Here is a 27,349-nt window from a genome sequence, read left to right as displayed (position 1 = left end):
GTAATGTTTCAAATTGGAAACTGCATCGCACTGCTTTGTTACTACTAATTGCAGGATACCTTTTGAGGCACCCGCAGCACATAAGTATTCGAAGGCGCACAAATGAACCATACGGATTCAAAGGGCGGTGATTTTTGTTGGTGCGGAAACCAAAGCATGCGAGAGAGGGGGCGGGGGGAGGGGGGATATGGAGAGTCATTAAGCCTCACCTTGAGCTATCGACCACGGATCGATGTTGACCTGGGTGCACGCTGGAGCCGGTTTGGTGGCGTCCGCGACACCGGTCCACGGTTCAGCAGGCTGTGGCTCCCGGAAGCGAAGGGCCCCAACAGGGGCCTTGCCATACCGAATCCCAGTGAAGGAATTCACGGTTTTTCCATTTTGCGGCTGACGGAATCCCCTCACACAGCCAGTCGTCGTGTGTACGACAGGACCCTCCCCGTCGTCGTCAGCGTGAGCCAGAGCCGCGAGTGCCACGCAAGTGAGAAGAAACAGGTAGGCACTCCTCTGCCCCTTCATCTTCTTTTAGAAACCTGGATCCTGCAATAGAAGGGACGAAAACAAATGTATAGACGCTTTCAGCGAGTCAGTTACTCGAGCTGCCACCAGTCAGCGCGACCTTCGCGCGCTTTCCGGGCCGCCATAGCCGACCTTTAGTTTCTCGCCGTTGTTCCGCGTTGTGTGCTGCACAGGCCACTATCGGAGCTTCATTTTCGTGTTCCTTTACGTTCCGCGTTGACATCTTGTATTTTCTTTAGGCCTTTTTGATATTTAGGACTTTCATTTAATCCTTTGATATTTATATTTCGACATAGCTCTTGTATTTTCTTATTTATGGAATGTAATTGGGCAGGGAATGGGTCGACGATACAAGATTATGAGGCTTCAATGACCGTGTAAGTTCATCCCATTCTTACGTTTTTGTCGCTAATAAAGGGCAGTCAACACTATTGCGACATATGTAAATTGCAACTCACGCAGTATGTCTATCACAGTCGGGCTTCTCGCTGCAGGTGCGCGCTCGTTTCCGTAAACCCGACCCGCATGCAATTTAGCGTGCGACGAGACGAGCGACGGAGATTTCTCACCGTCGCCCGTCGCATCGCTCGGTTTTGGGATTTCTAGAAAACGTCGCTCACCGTCTTGGTCACTTGCTCCGTCGCGGTTTGCCTCGTCGCGCGACTGACTGAGCGACAGCAAAGCCCGTCGCCGTCGCTTATCTGCACTCTTAGAAAAAAGGGTATGGATAGTCCTCCCTTAGGGGAGGAACGGTCTTGTAACCTATGTTCCTTTAGAAAGGGAGAAACTTTCGTCCCTTAAGCAGGGGAGCAAAGTTCCTCCGTCGCTTGCATCTCAATATGGCGGCCCCGATTCGAGCAAATAGAGCCCAATAAGGCTTGACGAGGACGCTACGTCTCTTGTACAAGACGAGAGCAGCAGCAAATAAAAGCGTAACACGAACTTTCCGCAAACTGTGTTTATTTCCGAAGCCAAATTCCCCCCACAAATACAGAAACTTGCGTTTCGAAAGCAGTTACTCAGTCTTCTTGTCGACAGCACTGCGATGTTAAACGGAGACAACCGATACCCAGTTACTTCGCGCACTTTGCGTCTTACCTTTGGTGTTCCTCGAGTCACAATTCCTTCGTCAACCGCACATCACGGACAAGGGCAAACTCAATCCGCGGTACCAAAAGCCGCTCTCGAAAGAACAAACTCGAAGCCGCTGTTTATTGCGTAGCGTGAAAGGTTAATTCGCTAGCCACCAGATGGCGGGGTCAAGCAGAGTAATTGCAAGTAGCTAGGCTAGGTGGCGCTAGGTACCGCCCAATTCATGTTCTAAAAAAATATTTAATTCTTCTCAGGCCACTACTGTGCTTGGGATCCTCTACTATACACACATTACGCTTATTACTAACATCAGGTGAACATACATTGAGGGCAGACACGGCACACACAAATATCAATACACCAGGACACCACACTCAGCCGAACACTACACCCGCGCTTTGCGTTTCCGTCTTTTATACTGGTCGTTTTGAACGTACGGAACTTTTCGGTGACTCCCTAAGCAATAAAAAATACTGCCAGCATGTTGATTTTTTCCCAGCAATGTCATACATCTGAGAGTATTTTGAATGGCTCAGGGGATTAATCTCTTATTAAAAAGTAAATGCTCGATCATACCGTAATTATTTTAAAGCCAATAAATCAAGCCGCTCCAATGCGGCTCGAGGCCATGAGTTTGTTTCCCCACACGGCACGTCGTAGCCTGTATTTCTATTGCTTTTTCTATTTGTGCTGTTCGCGCAAAGCTGCGATTGTCGTCTTGAATTAATCTCTGTAGAGCGGATATTCACTCAGCTGGAAGTGATGCTTCACGGGCTGAGAAATCGCTTTTCGATCAACTTGAATGCAGTCAAAGCCGCGACTTGCGGCAGGTGTTAAGTGTACGGAGCTACACCGTGGCGAGCCCGAAAAGTTCTAGCGCTCATCCCAGCGCGCCACTTGTAGGGCAGTTTCTCCAGGAACCGTAGTATATTTAAACAGAAAAATAAAGGGTAGCTTCTTTTTTTTCGATTTTACCTACTATTGTTTTTTAATGCCGAAATTCCATACTGTAAATATACGTACTTTCCGTCACGATTTCGTACTGTTCAGTCCTTGCCCCAGAGCTCAATCGCTCTCGGGGACGAGACAATTCCGACAGTCACGTTGGCCACTGTACGATAGCGATAGGAGCTTCTACTGTTCAGACCAGCGTTCTAACATGACTATCCGCACGTTGATCGATTGCACGTAATCCCTCAAGTGGTATTAAACTTTTTAATGTAAAGCGGAATGTCAACCTGCGACACCAAGCTTCCTCCGATCACGGCCCGACCAACGGCATCAATGCCCGACAGTTTACGATCTCATCTTGTTGTTACACCACTGATACGCGAACACACGGTCACATCGGCGATAATTCCAGTCTTCTGTTCACAACCCACAACACTGCCATCACGATGTTGCAGCTATGTTTCTGACACGCACAAGTACAGAAACACGTTGAACGCCGGTTGCACTCGGCTTCGGAATACAGAACCGAACTCAGGACGGAAGGCACCCAGGCTGCCGGCAGCAAAACCTGCCTGTCTTGGACGCAGTTCCTGCGGTTTCTATAACGTCGAAAACGTCGACACAGTTCCGCGTGGTTTCGCTACTGTAGTGACTGTATAGTTCCGTGCCGCGCCAGTCCCGCAATCCGGAGACGGCCATCCCTCAGTGTACGGGGTGCTGCTGGCACTGCTCCGGAACTTCGCTGTTTCTAGCGGCTTCGCTTGCTCGTTTGATTAAATTAGTGATAAAAACGTTAATGCAACCGTAATGTTCTGCACGTTTAGACTAGAAGACGGAATTACAGGCGGCCTTTGCTGCCCCTGAAGCTCAATCAACTCAACAGCTATTTATTAAACAACGTGCGCGACCTGCTCGAAAAACGAAACCGAAAGAAGATGAGTCGGTAGGGCGAAAGCTTTCTCCCGTCTGCCTGGAGATGGAGAAAAACGTTTCGTTCCTCCCTGTTTCTCGTGACCGCTTGGGGTCGCGTCAGTAGAAGGGAGGAAGACGCGCCGTTGCTACTTTTTTCCTCCATTTTTTCTTAGAGTGTGGTCGCTCGCCAAATCGCTTACATGCGGTTTATACTGAATTAATTTCCATGCACACAGCATTGAACCATTGGCGCCTCGATATTAAGTATAAACCGCATGCGAGCGATTCGGCGAGCAACGAGACAAGCGACGGAGACCCGCTTCGCTGTTGCTCGGGCAGTCGCGCGACGAGGCAAACCGCATGGAAGCGACGGGAGCAAGCGACCAAAACGGTGAGCGACGTTTTCTAGAAACTTAAAAAACCGAGCGATGCAAGAGGCGACAGTGAGAAATCTTCGTCGCTGACTCTCGTCGTTGTCGCCGTCGCTCGTCTCGTCGCACGCAAAATCGCTTACATGCGGGTCGGCTTTACGGAAACGAGCGCGCACATGCAGCGAGAAGCACGAGTGGATTGCCTTACTGCGTCAGTTGAAATTTGCATATGTTGCAATGGTGTTGATTGCCCTTTATTAGCGAGAAAAACGTTAGAATCGGATGAACTTACATGGTCTCTGGAGCCATAATCTTGTATCGTTGATCCATTCGCTGTCCGATTCCATTTCATTAAAAAGAAAATACAAGAGCTATGTTGAAATATAGATATCAAATGATTAAATGAAAGCCCGAAATATCGAAAATACCTAAAAAAAAACACACGATTTCAACGCGGACCGTAAAAGAACGCGAAAACAAAGCTCCAGTAGTTGCCGGTGCAGCACACAACGCGGAGGAACGGCGAGAAACTGAAGGGCGGCTATGGCGGCAGGGTCACGTGACGTCAAGATGGCGGCGCCCATGAAATGTTGCCTGAAAGGTTCTATAGAACGTTTTCAGACTGCTGTACACGGACGCAGTCATATAACTGATCTTCACATCTGTTTTTTTTTGTTTTACCGTTAGCCCCCTTCATCACTATTTTCACACGACAGCTGATTGCTTCTCTGGATACCAGTGTTTATGACACCAATGCATATTTGGTCTATGTTCATCTTCGTCCATATCGGTGTCGTGGAATTCTAGTCAGAATAAAGAAGGCCACCCCTGGCGGCTCCTATTTGTAGGGTGCCGTGAGCGTTTCTGCGTGTTTTGACTCTTCCGTCACTAATATTATGTGAAGGTTACAAACAGTGGAAGGGATACTGTTTGTTTATTCCTTCCACTATCATGCGTACATAGTGCCTGTGTTAAAGTTAACGGAGATCAGACATTACTGCTTACTTTTGCGGCAGCCCCGCCTATAGGAGATCAGTGTGGTTTTAATGCGACTGTGTCGCAGGGTCAGTTTCGCCTTTCAAGTGTTATGCTCGTCAGGACAAAGAGTCAAACGAGAAAATCCAATAAATATCTCCGGAATTATTTCCCGTTGAATATAGCAGAGTAATTTATATTTCTCAATCTTCATATTCGTGTGCAGGTGTGTGTGTGTGTGTGTGCGCGCGCGCGCGTGTGTGTGTGTGTGTTTGTGTGCGTGTGCGTGTGTCCGTGTGCGTGTGTGTGCGCGTGTGCGTGCGTGCGTGCGTGTGTGAGTATGTGTGTTCGCGTGTGCGTGCGTGTGTGTGTGTGCGCGTGCGTGCGTGCGTGCATGTGTGCGTGCGTACATGCGTGCGTGCCTGCGTGTGTGTGGTGTGTGTGTGTGTGCGCGTGTGTGTGACCAAACTAAGACGAACCTAAAAATTACACACGCATACGCTCATATATGCGGACTGAGATATAACGCATCCTGCGTATTCTATTCGTACGATTTGTGTCTACTGTGTGAGCTGCTTTGTGTAACAGTGCGCACCTCGTTCTCAAGTGGATAGCGCCGAAGGCAAATGGTGAAATATTCTTAAACAGGCATGATAGGTAAGCTTTTTTTTTTTCGCGATTGACTAAAGGCCCGTTCACACACTTGCGCTCGGAGCGACCACTATGCTTACGAACGAATGCAAGCGCTGCGACAACAACGAAAACTGTACACGACGTGTACACACACATGCAACCGCATGCAACCACACGAATCAACAGCGAATGAGAAACGAGCTTCAGCTATTTCTCCTGGACAATAGTAAGCAACCCAGCTGCGCTTGCTAACATGGCGAAGCACGACGCGAAGTCCTCACCGGAGCTGAGCAGGAGATTTCGGCTACGGCGTACAGTCACGAAGATATGCTGTGCGCCTACAGTAGCTGTGTTAAAGCTGGCTCAGACGTCTGCAACGCGCCCGTTATCCACTAAACTTTGGTCGGGGCTAGTTGGTTCATATTGATTAAAAGTTAAAAGCCGCGAACAAAACAGGACAAAAAAAGACACACGTACGACACGGAAAGGCGCCAACTTCCAACTGATTTAATAAAACACGAATCATTCTCAAACTGTTGATCCCAATCGCCTAAACACGTGCAAGTGATAAAAGTTCCTATCGCTCATTACACACAACCCTCAAGAAACACAATTTTTTTTGTTTCGTAGATACAGAGCGGCAGGCTTACGCATCTGTCAGCCACTTTGTGTCTGTCCGTGTCGTACGTGTGCCTTTTTTCGTCCTGTTTTGTTCGCGCCTTTTAACATTTTAACCGTTATCCACGACTGCATTCTTTGTAACCGAAGCGACCGGAACGACCGCTCTGCGCCGTGCGTACACTCCTGCAGCCACCGCAACAAGCGCAGCGGGTCGGCAGCACGGCGGCCGCCTCTCCGCTGCCCTCAGCTGTTTCAGCGGTACCTATAAAAAGAAGGGGACGAGGCTGCCACTCACTTGCGTAACAGAAAATAGACAGACCATCTTCTATGACCTCAAGCTTTATTTATATTTCCTGGATACGCTTGCAGTGTAGTGCATTAAAAGAAGAAAAATATACAGTACGCCGTCTTGCACGATCACGACTTTAATACACTACTTTGCCAACAGTACAAATCTCGTAACATACCTTTTCTACGATTATAAAAGACGATGTAATCTTAGCAGCGATATATCAACGTAGAAATATAATTTCTTGATCACATAGACGTTGCGAACGTTCAGGATTGCTAACACTAATCACATTTTCGGGTGATGAAAACGCGTTAAAATTCGCATCTTTATACGGTACGCACTAGTAATATCTTGAACTTGAGCGCACTCATGGAATGCGCCAAAAAAGGAATCCGGGCGATATTCGGTGGCACAAATGCTAAGAAAGCACCACTGTAGTCGAAGTAAACAAGCACGACGGCGCGGGCGTTTCTGCTGTCTTGAAAGTGCCGCCACGACATCGCCGCACGAGTAGGTGGATCTCCCCGTCTAGTACGTGCTGGGTTATTGTGACGACTAAGGTGTCGTACAAATCAGTTTAATTAAGTAAAGGAACGGTTACGTGGTTGAACAGGTTGAACGTGAAGCCTCCCGAGCATCGGGCTGGCGCGTGAATCTTCGATGATGCATCTCGCGATGCGGATGCTCTCATCACATCCCCCTTTTTTTGTTACAAGTTCATTCGTACACCTGGCTTGACTGTACGACCTGATCTTGTGATGGTATGCGCCGGTTGGTTCTGCTCTGGTAGAGTTGTTCCACTTGAGGCCTTTGGGTCTTGTGTTGGGCTCGAAACGAATGTTCGCGGAATTTCCCATCTTGCTTGTGTTGGTCGAATAAATGAAGTGTTGCGTCGGTATTGACCACTTCTTGTTCGAACCCAGTATGACCTAGGCGTGGATGCACTCTTTACGATAACTCCGGGAGTTCAGTGGCGATTGTCTTCCCACATCCGAACTTTGTCACCGGCTCTCATCCCAGGTGCTGTTTTCGAATGCTGGTCAGCGTAATGTTTTTTTTTTTTTGTTTTTGTCGCTGTACGGCCATTTTCTGCTGTACGTTCTCCACAATGTTGGGGAATAATAACGTCTCACTGAGTGGAATGGTGGTTCTTGTACTCCGACTGAACAGTCGCTGTGTTGGCGATCCCAATTCTCCATCGCGTGGAACATTCCGTAAGTTTAGGAGAGCTAGTTGTACATCACCTCCGTCTTCTGTACACTTCTTCAGTATGTTTTTGACCACTTGCATGGCACGTTCAGCCAAGCCGTTGGATTTCGGATACTTCGGGCTGGAGGTAACGTGGTCAAATCCCCACTTTCTCTTGAAATCTTGGAATTCGCGTGCAACGAAGCATGTTCCGTTGTCAGATTCCAGAATTCTTGGGATGCCGTAAGTTGAAAACCATCGCTTGAGGGCTGCGATGACTTTACTTGATGAGGCATTTCGTAACTCACTGTAGTCAATGAAGCCAGAGTAGCTGTCCACGATGGCTATGTTTGTCTTCCCATTGAAGTCAAACAGGTCAATAGCAACCCTTTCCCATGGGAGCTTGGGCACTTCTTTCATCATCAGAGGTTCGCTTGGTGGTTTCTTCTGTTTGGACTCGCAGACGGGGCAGGAAAGCACTAGGCGTTTGATGTCTTCTGACATGCCCAGCTAGCAGATTGATTCTCGTGCTCGTTTCAGACAGCTAGAAATTCCCAGGTGTCCGGCATGAACCCGTTCCAAGACTCTCTTGCGCCATGTCTTTGGAATGACGATTCTGTCGCTTCAAAAGAGTAGTCCTTCGTACACAACGAGCTCATCCCGAATTGGCGAGAACAGCTTCACGGTCTCTCTCATCTTGTTGTCGTTTGGCCATTCATTCATGGTAGCTTGCAGTACATCTTGCAATAAGTCATCATCTTGTAGGGATTCTTTGAACTCTTCTAGTGTACTTAACGACATCGGGACGATTGCTAAGACTTCCATGTCTTGAGTGCAATCTTCGGCTGTCTCGGTTGGGCGACAATCTCGGCTAAGTAAATCTGCAATGACGAGGTCTTTGCCCTTCTTGTTGCGGATTGATCGAGCGTAAGGTTGGATATCGAAAAGTAGTCGCTGAAGTCGTGGAGGTGCCTGTCCTAGCGGCTTCTTGCTAATGGTTTTTAGGGGTCGATGATCTGTTTTAATCTCCAATTGTCTTCCGTAGATATACTGGTGGAACTTCTTGCGTCCATATCTAATGGCCAATGCCCCCTTTTCGATTTGTGGATAGTTTTGCTGGGCGCTTGTTAGAGTGGAGGATGCGTAAGCCACGGGTTTTCCATTCTGCAGTACACTCTCAGAAAAAAAAGGTGTATTATTACACCCCTTGTCCCATATAATACACCCCAAAACTTCAATTCGACGTACAGCGCCCTATAATCGAACAGGCGGCCCCAAAGTTTACGAGGGGCTTGATAGCCGTGTGGTACAACTTATTAAGATAGCTCATGTACGTAATATTGACTACAAAAAAGATTATCGGAGTTTTCTTGGCCGTTCTACAAAAGCTCCGTGTTTTCTTTCTTTGGTCTTTGGTACGTACTTTAGCAATTTAATAAGTTATATCGCACCGTTATCAAGCCCCTGGTAAAAGTTTGTGCCGTTTGTTCGACTATAGGGCGCTGTACGTCGAAATGAAGTTTTGGGGTGTATTATATGGGACCAAAGGGTGTAAGGTGATACCCTTTTTAGAGCGCAGCTCTTAGGCGCCCGTTTCCGGCTTGAGCGGCGTCGCCGTTGGCGTCGCCGTCGGCGTAACCGCGCGGTGCATTATGGGTAAATTTCCCCGCTAAATCTAGCGGAAAAATTTTCCCGTCAAATCTAGCGGAAAAAATTTCCCCGCTAAATCTAGCGGAAAACTTTCCCCGCTAAATCTAGCGGAAAAAATTTCCCCGCTAAATCTAGCGGAAAAAATTTCCCCGCTAAATCTAGCGGAAAAAAATTTCCCCTCTAAATCTAGCGGAAAATTTTCCCCACTAAATCTAGCGGAAAAAATTTCCCCGCTAAATCTAGCGGAAAAAATTTCCCCGCTAAATCTAGCGGAAAACTTTCCCCGCTAAATCTAGCGGAAAAAATTTCCCCGCTAAATCTAGCGGAAAAATTTTGGTCACGTGACCCGGGGGTCACGTGACCTGGGGAGTCACGTGACACCCCGAGGTCACGTGACCCCCTCCCGAGGTCACGTGACCTCTGAGGGGGCACGTGTTTGACCCCACGTGACCCCACCAAGGTCACGTGCCCTCGGGGGGGGTCACGTGACCCCCCCCCCCCCGAGAACACGTGGCCCTCGGTACCCTCCCCTCCTCCTCCTCAAGAGCTGCGCTCCAGTTCGGCGTTACAGGGAGTTGTAAACGGCTTTCACTTTTTTTTTTTTAGAGTGTAGAACTCCTCCTAGTGCCTTTGAACTGGCGTCGACAGAGAGCGTCATCTTGCCGTTTGTGTCGTAGTAGTCTAGTGTTGGCGCTTGCTTGAGGGCTTGCTTGATCTTTTCTAGAGCGATGCTTTGTTCTTTAGTCCACAATCATGCTATGTCTTGCTTGAGTAGTTTCCTGAGTGGGCTTGTCTTCTCTGCCAGGTTAGGGACAAACTTTTGAAGATATTGGAGCATACCAGGAGTCGCTGAAGTTCGGTCTTGTTCTTCGGGTCTCCAATCCTCTCGATCGCTTCGATTTTGTCTTTGTCGACCTTAAGCCCTACAGCTGTCAGTACATGGCCCAATAACTTAACGCTTGGCTGGTTGAAGACACATTTGTCGTAGTTTAGTTTGGCATTAACATCTCGTAGTTTCTGGACTGCTTTGTCAGTGTGTTGCTGCAGTTCTTCTTTCGTGTTGGCGAAGATTAAGATGTCGTCCATCGAGTTCGACACGTTCGTTAGGCCCTGTAGGACCTGTGATATGACTTCCTGGAACACTTCGGTAGCAGTTGCGATACCGAATGGGACACGAAGAAAGGTGTACCTTCCCCAGGGTGTGCTGAAGGCAAGGTATTTCTTTGTTTTCTCCGATACTTCCAGTTGCCAGAAACCCTTCTTGAGGTCTAGCAAGGTGAAGACTGTTTATCCCCTGACTTGTGTGACAATCTCTTTCAGCTTCTTCAGTGGATAGTGTCTTCGTAAGAGCACTTTGTTCAGGTCGGTCGGGTCCAATCAAATACGAAGTTTGCCGCGTTGCTTGACCAGGACCATTTGGCTGAAGAAAGGTGTTGGCTCGTCAATTTTTCTGATTATTCCTTACTTCTCCATGTTGTCGAGTTCTTTCTTTACGTCGTCCATGAGTGCATATGGCACCTTTCTTGGCGGCCTGTTTTGCATTTCCTTTTCTGTTTCCTTGAGGCCTGCATCGTACACGTACCCCTTAAGGCATCCCATGCCCTTGCAGATGTCGTCTTCGGCATCTATGTGGTTGATGCGTTTAACAAGGTCGAGCTTTTCGCAGGCGTTCCTGCCTAGAATTGGTGCTACTTGCCCGTCTACAATAATGAGCTTGATTTTTTCCGCTTTGCCTTTCACGATGCAAGTGTCTCTAGCTTCTCCCAAAACTGAGAGCTTGTGTTGAGTGTATGACACTATGCGCTTGACCGGAGATGAAGTTACTGTCAGGCCTAAGTTGCTGGCAGTCTTGCTTGGCAGCACATTACACTGTGCACCTGTATCAAGCTTCATCTTGACTGACTTACCACACTGAAACTGTATGGTTTCATACCGGTCATCATCAGAATTCTTTTTCGTGCAAGCTGCGGTTGTCACTTCGGAGATATACATCTCGCCTGTGTCATCGTCATCATGCTCAACGTCATGCACCAATTTTTGCTGGTTCTTACTTGTTTTGCACAGAGATGCAAAGTGGCCCACCTTTTTGCAAGAGTTCCATGTTTTCCGATATGCTGGACACTCTTTTTGGCGATGAGTTCCGCCGCCGTAGTTGCACTGTCGCTGCTGCGGTTGTTCTGCCCGAGCAGCTGGTTTCTGCTGCCATTTTTTCTTTGTGTTGGTCGCGATTGCGTCCAGCTTTGCCTCTGTTTTCTTCGCGGTGATTTCTTTCAGCTGTTGCGTAGCTTGCTCGCTGGCTTTGCATATGTGGATAGTCTTCTCCAGGTCGATTGCCGGATGTCCGAGTAGTTTTCCTCGCACGTCGTCGTTTGCTATACCCACAATGAGGCGGTCTCGCAGGAGCTCGTCCGTCAAGTCACCGTATTGGCATTTCTTGGCTTGCAGTCTTGCTGTTGTCAGAAACTCGGTGAAGGTCTCTCCTTCCTGCCTTATTTTGTTGAATTTGTACCTCTCGTACGCCAGGTTCGTTTTCGGTGTGAAATGCCCTTTGAACTTCCGCTTCACCGCTTCGACGTCTTTCTTTTCTTCTTCGGTGAGCGAGAACGTTCTGTAGATGCTCTGTGCTTCCGGACCGATTACCGTCATAAAGTTTGCGACCTGGATCTCCGCCGTCTTCTTGTGCATCTGAACTGCACTTGCATACCAGTCGTACGCTTGGAGCCAGTCGTCCCCCGTAACCGGAGTCTGCGATAAAACCTCCAGAGGCTTCGGTGGTCAGAGTCCGTTGTCTGCCATCTTGAATTGTCGGTGTCGGCGGTGTCGGCTTCGGCCGGTTGCCTCACGTTCGCTCGATAGGCTCTACTTGAGTCCCGGCGCTCCTACTGTCACGTTTGCGGCGACTTCTGACACCATGTGACAACTAAGGTGTCGTACAAATCAGTTTAATTAAGTAAAGGAACGGTTACATGGTTGAACAGGCTGAACGTGAAGCCTCCCGAGCATCGGGCTGGCGCGTGAATCTTCGATGATGCATGTCGCGATGAGGATGCTCTCATAACAGTCATCATAACGGCATATGACGAAAATTCACAGTCAAGGATAGCGCTTTTATGGGGAACGATGAGCTTCCACCACGCCGTCCATGTCGACGATCACCACCGGAGCCATTTTTTGCAGATAGGAGTCTGGCACGACCGGCATGCAACGCGCGCGACCGAGCTCTCCTCGACCTGAGATTGGTCTGTCGGTGCGGTCGCTCCCGTCGTTCCCGAACGTAGCGAAAAAGTTCAGCTCGGCTCAACTCTTGGCTTTGCGAACGAATACGAACGAAACGACCGTTTGGCGATTCGTTGGTATGGGAACTCGTCGTTCCAACCGGTTGCATTCGTTCGTAAGCGTAGTGGTCGCTCCGAACGCAACTGTGTGAACGGGCCTTAAGTTCTTGACGGAGGAAGCGAATGAATTAGTTTGATTATAACGTGAGTAAAAAAAAAAATGAAAAAAGTCAATTAATGCATTTATATCTTTTTTTTTTTTTTTAGTTAATCTCAGGTCTTGACTAGTCAATACGTGGATCCGACCTGTATTCATTTCTTTCTCGAAAAAATTGGTAGTTTTCATTTGAAGTAAGGTCACAATAGAGAAGCAATAAACCGAATTCAGTTTTTCAAGGTTACGCGACGTCGAAGTATATTGTCACAAATAGCTGATATACAACTTTTTTTTTAATCCGTGTCACATTTTTTTACATATAAATTTTATAGTACATATTATTTTCCTAACAAAACAGAAACCTCTAATGAAGCTCCAAATGAAACAAATTGATCAGTTATCACAAAAACATTGCACACTCCATTCAAAGGAAGTGATATCTGGAGTATCTGGACACGGCCTCTTGATCACTCACGCTTCGCTGCAGCATGGCACTTCATCGGGAGTTCTTGAACAACAGTGTTCCAACGGGGCTTTCTTAGTTCATCGCTGGAGGCGAGGATCGCCGTTCACGAGTCAGGCGACAAAAGCTAAGAACGCCTCGCGTTGCCAGTAATTCTGACGCTAAACGGCACTAAAGAGGAGCGTTTGTTTCTATATTTGTTTTTAATTAAAGTCAGTTTTTTGTGCAAATTTGAGAGGAGAGGAGGAAGAAAATTTCTCTCGCTCACCGCTGTAAATCGGCTGTTCTTTCTTTTTTTTTTAACGTATAGTTGTTTTTTGAATAGCAGAACGAATCTAATTTGAGAGTATCTTGGAAGTAACAAGTAACGTAACTTTTTATTTTACTTAGTGCTCTACTCAGATACTTTTCATAGTTGATTGCTTAGTCATTTACTCAGTTACTGTTTAGCGTGGTAATCAGTAACTTGAAGGCTACCGTCACACCAAAAAAGAAAAGTGGTCTTTTCATGAGATACAATGGATTGGGGTTGTCAAGAGAGAGCCCAATTAATTTTCAATTCAAGAGCGCCAACCTTTCTTTCAATGCCAAAAAGAGGAAACCGAAACTAAATCGCCTAAGCGGCCCCGCGGGGTACATTGGGACGCAACGTGTTTTCGAAACGCGGTGGCTATTTCGACGTCCGCCGTCAAAATATCTCAAAAACTATTTCGGCGCATTTGACGTAACTTCCGTAAAACGTGAAATTCACTGCTTTATTATTTTCACGTTTCCCGTCAATGTCGTCGCCACAGTGGTAGCCGTTTGGTTCTGTTTAGTTTCTGACGGTGTGGTCGGTGTTGTGTTCACGGAGTCACGCGTCGCTGTGTCGTGCGCCTGAAAGCTTTCGGTCCTACTTGGCACAAAAAATGTCTTACTCAGCGTGTGTGTGTTCGACTGGCTCGACATTTGACCCTTTCGGACGTGAGACGCCCGGCGGCAATGATCTGGGCTCTCGCACGACATTTCGGCAAGGGTCTTGAACGGCACTTGGAATTTTTAATCCACAATAAAGGAGAGCTGAATATCTTTCTGTCTTGCCTGCACGTAACAAATGTATATGCGTATCTTACGTAACAATAAAAGTTGAGAACGATTTGCGTGCCTCCAAGCCTCAACTACCGTGCGAGCGCATCTGGATAGTTACAAAGTCTCGCCTTGCCTTTGGCGCCCCCCGCCCCTCTCTTTAGCCGGGTTTCGCGGTGGTTTAAATATATATACTTCTTGGTTAGTGTGTAACTTGTATAACGGGTCTGGGTTGTTTACGAAACAATCAGGGTATTAAAAAAAGCGTTGTGAATAGAAGCATTGCCTCCTCTATGTTTTTGACCGGTGCAAATTAACAACAATTGTTCCGACGAACCGAGCAAAAAATCATCACACTGCAGTTTTCGTCGCGTTTGCACGATACCCACATATATCGACAGCAAATGTCCAATTAACTGAATTTTTTTATGACATGAGCTTCACATCCTCTCTGTATATAAATAATGTGAGATATATCATGAAAAGCAACGGTGCCGCCTTCTGTATAATGTCTAACGCAACCAAGCAAACGTTACGTGCGTCCTGATAGCTAAGTTATACGTTGAGAAAGCTTTTTTTTTGCATTCTTAATTGTATAAAAGGTCATGAAAACTGCACTTGACTGCACGAAATTTGTTGTTAAAAAATGCGCGTTGAACCGCAACGCCGACAGTAAGCTAGGTAATATATTTTGACTGCCACCTTCGATCCCCTACCAGTTCGAAGCTCCGAAGTCCTAAATTTAAAACTCCAAAATAATTTAACAATTATTTGGCGTGGGTTGTCAAAGTAGTTTTTTAAGTTACTTTCACGTCTTCCGGAAGTGGCTGTTTCAGAATTGAAGAGCAAGTGGATGTCGTCGGTTATAATAATGGCCGATAACTTTAGCACAAAACAAAACTGTATCTACACTGATAAAATAAAAGTGTAAATATGATAAAAAAAATTGTAAAGTTGGAGATTCTCAGTCATGGCGTTCGTCTTGTTCGATCCGTCCGATTCGATCCGATTGCTTGCCTTTCACTGGCGTTCAGCTTTTTCCGTTCAATGTCTGACGTCCAGCTGGCGTTCTGTCCGTTCCGTCCACTGTCTGGTCTTCAGCTGGCGTTCCGTTCGCTGTCACTCTGGCGTTCCCCCCGTCCCGTTCACGATCGGTCTGGTGTTCCGCCAGTTCACCATCACTGTCAATTCTCGACCTTTTTGTTTTTCTAGCTTGCTTTTCGCGTTGCCGAGATTTCTTATTCTCGTTTCCTTCCTTTTCGAACACAGTCACGTCACGCGCTCTCTGCCAAAAGCTGAACAGGCTTCACTCGCGAAGGCCGCAATCGCGGGTGTCACGGGTGAAGTGTAAATGAATGTTGTTTCAGTTACTTTGCCCACTGTATTTAGTTCGCTTAGTTTGTAAAAGTGGCCTCACGAACATAAAATTAACACTTAAATCATTAGGACTTCGAAATAATCACTGCCTTTTCGAAATAATCAATCTCTTACACTGTGGCTGTGTCTACGCAATAAGCAAACAAGGTAGAGGTGGGGGTGGTGGGTAGGAAGTAATCGCCGAGAAAATTGTACGGCCAGGGGGTCATAATATAATGAGTCATTCGTCAAGATTAGTCAGCAGAATAACTAAAATATGTTGGTTCACTTTTTTTAATTACTGCAAACAATCATGGTTCCAATCCGAAACTCGCTGAGCGCCATCGAAAGATACCAAATCAGTAAATTGACAAAGATTTCTAAAGTATGGGAAGCACGATGGTGTGCCAGATTTACTATTGGTGCGACAAGCTTGAGGCAGAAAACCCGAAAACACGGATCATAGGCACGTGGTGATCCGCTTATCATCCGCATTTCTTTTTTGCGCCGCTAGCCTCGCGTCTGTTGCACGAGTGGTACTTTTAGCGCACCAATGCGCTTCTTACGCGCTCCAAATCTCGCTAAAATTTACCGATTTATAAGTTTTTTCATGACGCTCGGTACGTTTCTAATTGAAACCATATGCGCATTTGCACCAATTTAAAGCGTTAAGAATAACAGATTTTAGCTAATTATCCGGCTGATTGTCACGATCAGCTCCTTACACGGGTAGAAACTGAGGGAGAGTAGAAGATGAGAGCGTGCGAGGACACCAGATCGCCGAGCTCTAACCAGAATGGTTAGTGAATAACGGAAAGCTTAGTGGCTAAGGCCTTTGTTTCTACTCACAGCTCGAACGCGTTCTAACCGTGAGGAGACGCAAGGCAGCTAACCTTTGCATCATTCCAACCAGAGCTCGATGTTCTGATGTCCGCAGCGCGCTCTCGTCGGCTCCCCTCTCTCTCGCAATTCCGACCCGTACATTATGCCCCGCTGGCCGTATAATTCACCTGCACGGACTGGGTTAATATAGCTTTCACGACTTTCTTGAAAGAGCTTCGTAAAGTCCACAAAAAGACACTATTTACTGCATTCAGTATTAACTAATAAGAACTCACCGACTTTTCTGTAGAACTGAGGAGTCCGAGTCTGCCCCTGCAGCTGCGAACGGAGGCTGGCGAACTCGGTTTAACCAAAGTCCCCACTTAGTCGAAGGGACCTTTATGCACTGTGCGAGTACGACCATTGCTCCCTTCGCAGCACAGGCCTGTGCTATATGACTGCTTACCTCTGCGTTGCCGTGTAATGGGCAACGCAGAGGTAATCTTTCATACCCACCCACTCAGCTGACCAAAGTTTAGCTTTTGCACACAGCCCGTGATTTTGTTTTTTATTTGCAGTTTGGGCTGTAGACCGGTACCGCACGTTAGATATATGTACTCGTGCACGACCGCTCTACTTCGCGCCCAGATAAGTCGAGGGTCGTGTATCATCGTCTAACAGGCATGACGTGAATAAGGCCAACGTCACCACAGCTAATTTATTTATTTATTTACTTTAAACTACCGCAGGTCATATTACCAGACCAAGCAAAAAAAGCCTGTTCAGAAAAAAAAAGGAAAATATAAATAGCTATACCTACGGAACTTAATTAAAGTGTTTAAACAAAATCATCCAGTTGTCGCGAAGTTTTGCTCGCGCGAGTATTTCGTCTAGCTTCACTTTATGTTTTTGCCTTTTTCGAGAGTTCTTTCCGTCTACACGGGACGGCTGTTGGATTCCGCCGGGGTCGGGGGACCCCAAATGGGGGAGAACGTTAGCGCTGTAACACTATACTTGGTTTACAGAACCCCGCGTTGGAAACTTTTTGTCTTGTGTATGTTTGCATTTAGGATCTCTACTTCGGAGGTGGTTTTGCGCTGTGTATGTGTAACTTCTCTGTCTGCGTACGGGAGTGCTTTCTGTTGTTTATGGTTCTGTCTCGTGTATGCGCATGTTTTTTGGAATGTTCGTATTTGCTTTGGGCTCCGAGCCTTTGATTGGCTCTAAGAAAACCCCTCTTGATTGGTCCTTCCCAAACTTTCTGATTGGTGGACTGAAGGACCCAGAATGCTGCTGAACTCAATATAAGCGGCCACCAGAGGGGCCGTAAGGCGCTTGGCTCCCGGATACCAAGCCCTGGACATCTCCCTGCCTCTGGAGGCCAACCTGTACGTCCGACCCACTTCGGCTGTGGAGTCTTCCGCCCGCTAACTCGCAAACTTGGGACCCCTTACGGCTGTGGAGGAGTTCGGCTCGCCCGCCTTTGAGTGGATCCTTGTTTTTCGAGTTTGGCTGTGGTCGGGGCACCCGCTGAAAGTGCGGTCTCAGAGGACGGCAGGGGAAGTCGCCAGAGGTTAGGATTATTCCCCCAACATTTATTCACGAATTGGCCAGATATGTTGTAAAGATTTTATATCCTATCACTTAAATAAAAAGTTGTATTTGTTAATATCAGCATCTTTAATCAACGGAGAAAAGAGGAGTCTATTATTCTCTTCGTTACAAAAGTGGTGGAGTGTGCGGGGTACGACCGATTTCTGCAATCGCCAGTTGGCCCGTCCTCAAGCAGCTAGATGCGGCGTCGAATTCACCCTGCGGAGGCGACCTGGATCCCTCATCATGTTAAGCACCACCGTGACAACTGAGAAGACTGCGCCATCTCAGCGCAGCACCCCCAGGCGAACCTCCTCGTCCTCATTGTTCTGGCGATCCTCCTCGGCGGAACTCTCTCCGAAAGAGCACCACATCACCGAAAATCAGCGTCTCCAAACCAAGTGAGAACTATCCGCCTGCTTCTAAATTGGTGTCCGTACGTCGTGAAACACCATGCGCGATTCAAGAATTCTGCCAAAAGTACCGATTGCCTCTTCGGCTAATCCGACCTGGAACTTTCGAACTCTGTCGTCGCTTGAAAAGTTCGCCTTCATTTTAACTTCCTCGACTCAAAATAACTTGTATTTTGTCGCTGGTATGTTGCTCTTGTTGTGTATATAGAAGAAAGTATCAAACTCAAGAACTTGTTTGCTGTGTAGATAGACAAGAGATCTGAGCTCGACTACGTATCTTTGCCATTGCTTTATGTTTTATAGCGCCTCGGGCCCCCAGAAATCGTAGTCATGTTCAATACGGCGCGAGTTCTCTGGATGGGCTCGGTAATTGCGCAAATTCTCCTCCTACTCTGGTGGCTCTCCTTGTCGGTGGGACCAAGTCCAGTCATGTTCAATACGGCGGACTGCCCCGATGTTGAGTATACTTGAGAAAGGATGGAGGGACGTATGAGCCGTCAAAGTAACGAGTTTGATTTTCAAGCCAATATAAGTGGCTTTGTTTTGGGCAATGGCAACAGTGAGAGCTCTCGAATACTGCTCCTTGTGTGCGAGTTATTTTGTTGGTGGATTCGGTTCAGTCAGGTACTTACGGCGGACCACCCCGATGTTTTGCTTCACGCGAGAAAGGGCAGAATTCTCAATAAGAGCTGGAGTTTATCAAGGGCGCGACAGGTGACATAGTTATTCAGACTTCCGACAACTACGGCATCTCATGTAATCTACTAAGAAATTATCACCGGAAAACGTGTTTTCTGAACGTCGATGGAAGTGACTACTGTTTATGAAAAAATCTCATTTACCATTTGGAATTTTGAAGAACTGTCTAAAGCGACGACATGATGGACTGCGGCTTGACAAGTTTTCGAATGACCATGTGCATGACCTTGTGAAGATGTTTGTTGTTACCTTTACCCAGATAGCTTTTGTGAATTCTGTTTAAAAGACACGTAAGTTTTTTGTGTATTTCTGATGTCATGTATGTGGTAAACGAAGTAGCGTTTCGTTGAAGTAGCAGATTGACGTTAAGTTTTACGTTTAAGACAATGTGTGCCCGCTTATCTCACGATGGAGAAGTTAAGAATTTTGTATGTGCATTTCAAGAGTCGGGTCACTCTTTTTCCGTAATGGGAAGGTGTCGCGAAGTTTTGCTCGCGCGAGTATTTCGTCTAGCTTCCCTTTATGTTTTTGCCTTTTTCGAGAGTTTTTTCCGTCTACACGGGACGGCTGTTGGATTCCGCCGGGGTCGGGGGACCTCAAATGGGGGAGAACGTGAGCGCTGTAACACTATACTTGGTTTACAGAACCCCGCGTTGGAAACTTTTTGTCTTGTGTATGTTTGCATTTGGGATCTCTACTTCGAAGGTGGTTTTGCGCTGTGTATGTGTTACTTCTCTGTCTGCGTACGGAAGTGCTTTCTGTTGTTTATGGCTGCTCTTATCAGCTTCGTTTGGAATGTGTTCTGTCTCGTGTATGCGCATGTTTTTTGGAATGTTCGTATTTGCTTTGGGCTCCGAGCCTTTGATTGGCTCTAAGAAAACCCCTCTTGATTGGTCCTTCCCAAACTTTCTGATTGGTGGACTGAAGGACCCCAGAATGCTGCTGAACTCAATATAAGCGGCCACCAGAGGGTCCGTAAGGCGCTTGGCTCCCGGATACCAAGCCCTGGACATCTCCCTGCCTCTGGAGGCCAACCTGTACGTCCGACCCACTTCGGCTGTGGAGTCTTCCGCCCGCTTACTTGAAAACTTGGGACCCCTTACGGCTGTGGAGGAGTTCGGTTCGCCCGCCTTTGTGTGGATCCTTGTTTTTCGAGTTTGGCTGTGGTCGGGGCACCCGCTGAAAGTGCGGTCTCGGAGGACGGCAGGGGAACTCGCCAGAGGTTAGGATTATTCCCCCAACATTTATTCACGAATTGGCCATATATGTTGTAAAGATTTTATCTCCTATTTATTAAATAAACAGTTGTATTTGTTAAAATCAGTAATTGTTTCATCAACGAAGAAGAGGAGTCCTTTAAATTCTCTTCGTTACAAAAGTGGTAGTGGTACGAGGTACGATCTAATTCTCTTCGTTACACAGTAATGTATTGCCCCACTGGCAGACTGTTTAGCTAATGCGGCGTTCCCTCTGTTTGTATACCTTACTACGTTTTTCTGCAGATTTGGTTTGCTTTCTTAGCAATGACTAAACAGAATCCAGTGGCCGGGACTGAGTATACCTGCTACATATCCGTGGTGTGGCTAAGTGTTTTGGTGCTGTATCACCTTCTTGTAAGATACTTTTCAGGAAAAACTGCGGCTGCGGCACGGGGAGACAACACGGATCTTGTTGCGAAATATCCAAGGCTACAGACGATAGGGAGTGTTAGGGAAGAGTGTTTGCTCGTCCCATACAGTGCGATGGGCTCTCCGGTAAGATCAGCGCATGCACTGCTACAGAAGACTCGTACATGCGTAGTTCGTACCGGAGAACCCGTCGTACCGTATGGTGTCTGCAAAAGTGCTTCCCTGAAACTCTTCAATAATCGATACACAACATTACGGTGCGATACTGCAGGTACGTAAACACCACGGAAACGCACTAGGCAATATTGTCTTCGCTCCGAAAACTGGGAACAGCACGCTAGCCGCAAGCTGAAACACAAACGTACAGTTTTAATTTCAATATCTTGAAATTTGAATAAAAGTATTCTTTGTTGTTGATAAGAATAATTATGTATTTCCCATTCACACGATGAGGGGGGGGGGGGAAGAGGGGGGGGGAGAGGGGGGGGGGGCTGAAGTAAAAGCGGTAGGAGCAGCTTGACTGGTTCCCAGCATCTTGAACATTTAGACAACAGTGGCAACGCATGAAGAGGTTATGAATAGCATAAAGACTGGGTGAACACAAGCGTTAAATTATTATTCTAAAGCTGAAACTTTTTGTGTCAAGTGTTTAATGCTTTGTAAATTTTCAACAAATTAATAGCATTCTGCTGTTGAAGGCGTTTTCTGCATTGCGCCCGGAAATTTCATCAAAATAGAAAATGTACATTTTGCAATTTTCGTGCGGCAATTAAAAACAAAATCATTCTCGATTTTATTTAACTTCTACCGGATGGGCCCTTGGTGACCGGGAATTACAAATCTGCAAATACCTGTTGCATTATTTTGTTTCAAAACAAGAAAATAAACGTGTAACCAGGTCGTGGTCGCATCAATCTCAGCTGGGGCGTTTATGTCTTAACGACTATAGTGGTAGACGAGCGACGCATGCCACAGTAACCGTGCTTGGTCATATTAATGCCCAGGCGCCACGAAGCACTCTAAAAATAGCACATGAACTTGTTTCATCGCTGATGTGGCTGATATTGATAATGAAAACTGAACGTTGCGGCGCGTCCGTTCCATATTAGGGTGTTATACTTGGCTGGTTAAATGTTCATTGTGCTACCATTTAAAGTTAGTACTTTAATATTAGTACCTGGCTGACAAAATTATTTGATTTGTATTTCTCGGCATCGCTCGAAAGCTTGCTGACAAAATAGTTTTTTTTTTTTTCATTTTTCTAGGCATCGCTTGGAACAACTAAGCAACATTGCGGAAGCTTCTGCCCCGACCGATGGCGGGCGTGTCTAGGGCGTTCCGCCTTAGACACGCCCGCACATCTAAAAAAACAGTGGGGAATGAGTGGAAATCAAGGTTGATTTAGAAGGTATTTATATAGCGTAAACGGTTCAGCGTCGAAGGCAACAGCCAAGTGTGCGCTCGGGTGATACTCAAGTCGCTCCAACAGGATCGCTTGCGACGCCTCAACCTCAAACAGAAATCCATGATCTGTGACTGGGTCAAGGGGTTCAAGAGAGTTATCGATCTGAGGAAATATTTTTATGAAATTCCAAGAGGGTCATAGAGCGCAAAAAGCTGCAGATGTCTATTTGCAATGAGAACGCTCTTGGTGTGAATTAGCGCGCGTGTATATGAAAACACTTTAGTGTGAAGCACCCAGCGCCGCCCCCTAATGCCAGGCCGTCGCCACGCGCACAGGTTTGTGGTTCACTATAAACAGAAAATAAAGAAAAAACTGCTGATCAGTCGACCGGCCTGCACCGCGGTGAGGCCTTGCCAATGAAGGAAACGTAACACAAGTTTTAAAATAACGAAAGTTTAATGAAAACGATGATTTAGATAGAAACAAAAATAATATAACGGGAGTTCAGAAGAACCGAAACGTGGCAATAAATAGTCTTAGCACTTTACCCTGCCGGTGCACAGGCGGCAAAATGCAAAAACACCTAACGATTACACAGAAGAAAAACAATTACTAGACAATTGAAAACTGAACTCCTAAAATCCTGAATTACTACCAACCAGATTGCAATACTGAGGAGCTAGCGGGTGGAGGGAGTGTCTAATCTGTCACTGTCCGGGACTGACGGCCTCTTCCGTTGCATTGTCCGAAGGTGGTGGAACCGATGGATTCCACGGTAGGTTAGGGGGCAGCTCGATGAGGCCAGCCACACACACACACACACACACTTCTTGCGGAGGCTTCCCTAGCACGGACCTGGCCAGTCACCATCGCTTTTCCCGGGCTCGATCCGCTTTTCCGTAGATTGAATATCGGAGCTCCAAGTCCGAGCAGACTTCGTGTTCACAGAGGTCGCATTTCGTGCGAGACGAAAAGAACGGGTTGAAAGCGCGATATATCAAGCCAGGTGCAGGAAGGACTTGGAACCATTTGTCCTGCGGAGTCTTGTTTATACTAAAGGGCATACAAATTTGGAAACTGATGTACGCTTCGGTACGTCTCCGGTAATTACACTAGAGGAGTCTCTAATGTATTGAGGCTCAGCCGGATTTGATGACACAAGCAATCAACTAGAACACGTTCAAGGGACTCGGATCATCTTCCACTCAAGAGTCCGCGCTGCATGCAACGTACAAGAAATTCTCCTGATCAAATTTTTTATATTTCCACATGTGAAGCGAGTAGATTCCAGGCACCCTCTTGGCGTCCTTCCACTCTAGTTTTTTTCGTTCTCGAAATGCCTCAAGCTCGCCATCCGTAGGCTTAGTGTTTTGCAAGCCCCCCTACCGCACCGCATGCGTTCTTGCCGTGCCCTCTTGCCGAAAAGATCCACTTCGTCGTCTGGAGTTCACTGCACTGCAACTAGTGAAGTTGGTACCGGTTCTTAAAATGGGCGGCCACTCCATCGCTAACGTAAGTGAAGCGAGAGTAGATTGGTGCGTTGTCCTCGAGGTGTGCCTTAATTTTTGACAAGGCCAAGCATGCATGTGCTGGGTCATGAGTTAGATCGTCGCAAAGCGCGGCATAGCTCCGCGTCGACTTCCTTGACATTGCAATGCACGTAAAGATGCTGATTTGTTTCTTCTGCCAATGGTACGCCTATACCTCGCCCGCAGGCACCGCGGTTTAATTCTCGGCAAGTCGAAAATGGAAAACAATAGCACCCATTTCACAAGACTGCTTCTCGTCATGTATGCCCTTTGCTTGCACGCGTCGTAGGTAATTATGAGGGATGCACATTATAACAGTCTTTTGAAGCTCCTTCTTAATGGAGGAGCCTTCAGCGTCTTCATATCCAATATCAAATGTTTTTTTTCCGTTATGAGCGTCTTCTTTATCAGCGTCTTCTTAATGAACTCCCCCTATTCGCATGTGGCGAAGACTGCATCCTCATCATATCCAATATCAATTTTTTTTCCAATGTCGATTTTTCTGCTCTTGGGCTCTGGTCGCACTTGCCCAGGAAGCAAGGGAAAGTACGCTGCGGACAAAACAGAGAGCCTACACATCTTCCGCAGAAAGTGAATCCTTACCGTATTTTTCAGCCTTACGCAACGTAGCTGGAACTTGGCACAGTAGGTACAAAGACACACCTTTTGGTGTGGCAAGAACTTGGCCCGGTGAGGTCGCAAAGATATAAATTTTGTGAGGCCAATCGCAAAGCTGGGATGGGCAAGTTTGTAGACGCCGTATGCTTCGCGCAGGGACCGGATCATGAAGCGTTTTGGAGCCGATTCGGTCTTCCCCTTGATTTTCACACGCACAAAATCTTCCTTATTCGGGCTTTGCCGTCCAGCTCGCCCATTTTGTAGTATGCAAGCGCTGCATATACATTCTCTTTACTAACCTTGCATCTACACGCCACGCTTCCCCCGTTCTCCGCATTTGCTCTACCACGGGGAGGGGCTGTTGTGCCTCTGCAGGATGAATGACTCTGGTGTTTGTTTACCATCGCCACACGCCCTGCCGGTTATGTTTACACCGCGGAGGGGACGCCGCAGGTGTCGCGTATCGCTGCCTCGCGTCGGTGAGATACGATCGCCTTTGCGAGCGCGGATGTAACCTTCGGCCTCACTTTCAGAGGGGGGGGGGGGGGGGGGGGGGGGGTTGGGCTGCCACTTATTTTGTCGGCAAGTCTGCATCAAGAAACACTTGTTTTCCTTTAATGTCGTCAATTATGCTCCGGCTTGGAGTCCAGCTACGCCATGCGTTACAATGCAATAATATACCACGAGCTAAACCTTCCGTTCACGCCACGATGTTTATCAGTCGGGCCAAAGGCTTCCACAACATCGCTCGGTCCTGACAGTTCCTAGAACGACGAATCAAATTATTTCGTCATGTACAGGTACTTATATTAAAGCGCCAATCTAAAAGGGTAGCACGATGAGCACCTAACCGGCCAAGTAAAACAGCGTAATGACGATCGGACGCGCCGTAAAGTTCAGTATTCATTGGCCATATCAGCCACATCAGCGATGAAAACAAGTTCACGTGTTATTTTTATAGTGCTTCATGGCGCCTGGGCATCTATATGGCCAAGTACGGATATGTGGCATGCGTCGCTCGTGTACCGTTAGACGTGAAGACAGAAACGTCCCAGCGGTAACTGACGCGACCATGACCAAGTTACACATTTATTTTTTTAGTTTTAAAACAAAATAATGCAGCATCCTTTTTGCAGATTTGTAATTATCAGTCATCGAGGGCCCATCGAGTAAAATTTAAAGAAAATCGAGAATGTTTTTTTTTTTTTTTTTAGTTGCCGCACGAAAATCGGAATATTTTTACTTTTTCTATTTCGATGAACCTTCTGGGCGCAATGCAGAAAACACTGTCAACGGCTACAAGGCTGATTAATTTGCTGAAAATTTGCAAAGCATTAAACACTTGACACAAAAAGTTTCAGCTTTAGAATATAAATTTGAAACAACTTAAAATTCGCCAAAAAATGCCTCATTAAGTAAGATTTGTTCAATATGCCAGGTTTGTCATTTTATTTTGCTTGAAATTTATGCTAATATGAGTTCATTTTAACAAATTCTGGTAGTAAAATATGCTTCCATTAAGCGTAAAACTTTTGACTATATAGAAAGCTGCACTCTTTATTCCTCCAGCCTTCAAAGCTGCATCATCGCGCAGTTGGAAAAATCGTTGTTTCAACCTTCTCTCGAATGCGATTTGTCTCACAAATACAAGGAAGTATCTTGAAAAGTAAGGCCTGTCCCATTGTGTCGATAGGTTTAGCTACCTCATATAAAAATTTAATTGAAAAAAAATAGGCATGGCACCACCATGACCGTCCTTATCTGAACACACCCAGTTTAACGACATTGTCGATACATTAAAAAAACTACACGATTTATCTGCAATTTAATTTAATCAACATGACCGTCCCAAAAGATATGTGCGGAGAAGTACACTTCGAATGTTTTAAATGCCCCGACAACCTCAATAGGGAATAAATAAAAAATTATATTGGTTGGTTTTCAGCAATCTTGTTTTCAGGTCGATAGCTTTTGCTTTAATTGTACTTATTTTAAGTAGGTTTGAGTCAGTCCTACTTCCTAATTCTGGATATACTTGACTTGACTTGTAAGCGTCAATACAAAAGTTTAGTTCCTCGCTAATACCTACCATGTCGCAAATATATCAAAATTAAATGGGTTTAGAATACCGCCCCAAAGCAAACTCGATTATAAATTTTCACATCCGACGAATGGCCGCTAAAATAAACATATTGTTTCCTGTGTCTCATGTAGTTCTTAAGTAAAAATAACGCCTATCTCCAAATATTATACCTGTCGAGGTCCTTAGAAATGTAGTTCACTCAATACAATTTAAATGACCAAATGTTTTTGTAAAATCAGAATGTGTACCATAAAGATATTTATATATTTAAATGTGTTTAATTTCAGCTCTTCGATTGAGTTAAGCTAATTCCGTAGAGCGATTTTCCATGCACCCATATTGTGATACAATAATAATGATATATTCTTTTCAGAAGTTCCCAAGCCTACCGTGCAAGCTGGTTTCAACGCCCTTTGTCCCATTACATTTGGTTACCCAACCAAACGAAAAAGCCGCAGTCGGCATTGCTATGATTTCTCGATCTATGCCTTACCGGTCTATTCTTTGTCGAGCGCTGGAAGAATTGGTCGCTGAAATGCACTCTTCTAGTAGTCCCCGACGTACCCTAGATATTGCAGCCGTTTGCACTCGACCCCTGCGGAACTCTGTCGCGTCCTTTTCTTGGGTGCTCGACGTCTCTTTCCTATAGGTTCTATCTCCATCATCGGTCGTTAGCTTGGGCTAAGAAATCATTTGCTATTGCTATTTTTCGTCTGTTGCGCGGTGTCGTGTGAATAGCCTTGTTATCGCTCGCCGGTTTCTCTTTTTGTTTTTTTAAAGCATTGCATCTGATAAGGTGTAACTCCACGGCGGACCAGTCTGCCGAGCGATTGATCACGTGATGGGAGGACCGCAGGTCATCCGGCTGCAGAGAGCATTCACGCGACGGACCAAAGGAAAAAAGAAAAAAAGTAGCAGGGAAGGCGGACCGGTTTAAATCTCAACCCATACCAAGGCTCCGCCAAACGCCAGCAACGCACTGCGTGGTGGCCGGTTGTCAAGACGGAGGAAGAAGGCCTGCGACGCTTACTCGCGATGG

The 27,349-nt window shown here is 46.5% G+C and overlaps 1 protein-coding gene across 1 annotated transcript in view; it reads right to left on the bottom strand.

The window, feature by feature from the left end:
• LOC115329979 (cholinesterase) overlaps positions 1-26,893 on the bottom strand; it is a 36,170-nt gene extending 9,277 nt beyond the window's left edge. Inside the window, 2 exon segments of the mRNA XM_040205175.2 lie at positions 210-540; positions 26,804-26,893. Of these exon segments, the coding sequence (XP_040061109.1) occupies positions 210-519 (310 nt within the window). The 5' untranslated portion in view covers positions 520-540; positions 26,804-26,893.
• Positions 26,894-27,349: the final 456 nt, after the last annotated feature.

Source organism: Ixodes scapularis, unplaced genomic scaffold, assembly GCF_016920785.2.
Source record: "Ixodes scapularis isolate PalLabHiFi unplaced genomic scaffold, ASM1692078v2 PGA_scaffold0__279_contigs__length_252992795, whole genome shotgun sequence".
Taxonomy (NCBI): Eukaryota; Metazoa; Arthropoda; class Arachnida; order Ixodida; family Ixodidae; genus Ixodes; species Ixodes scapularis.
This window is presented reverse-complemented; position numbering and strand designations above follow the sequence as displayed.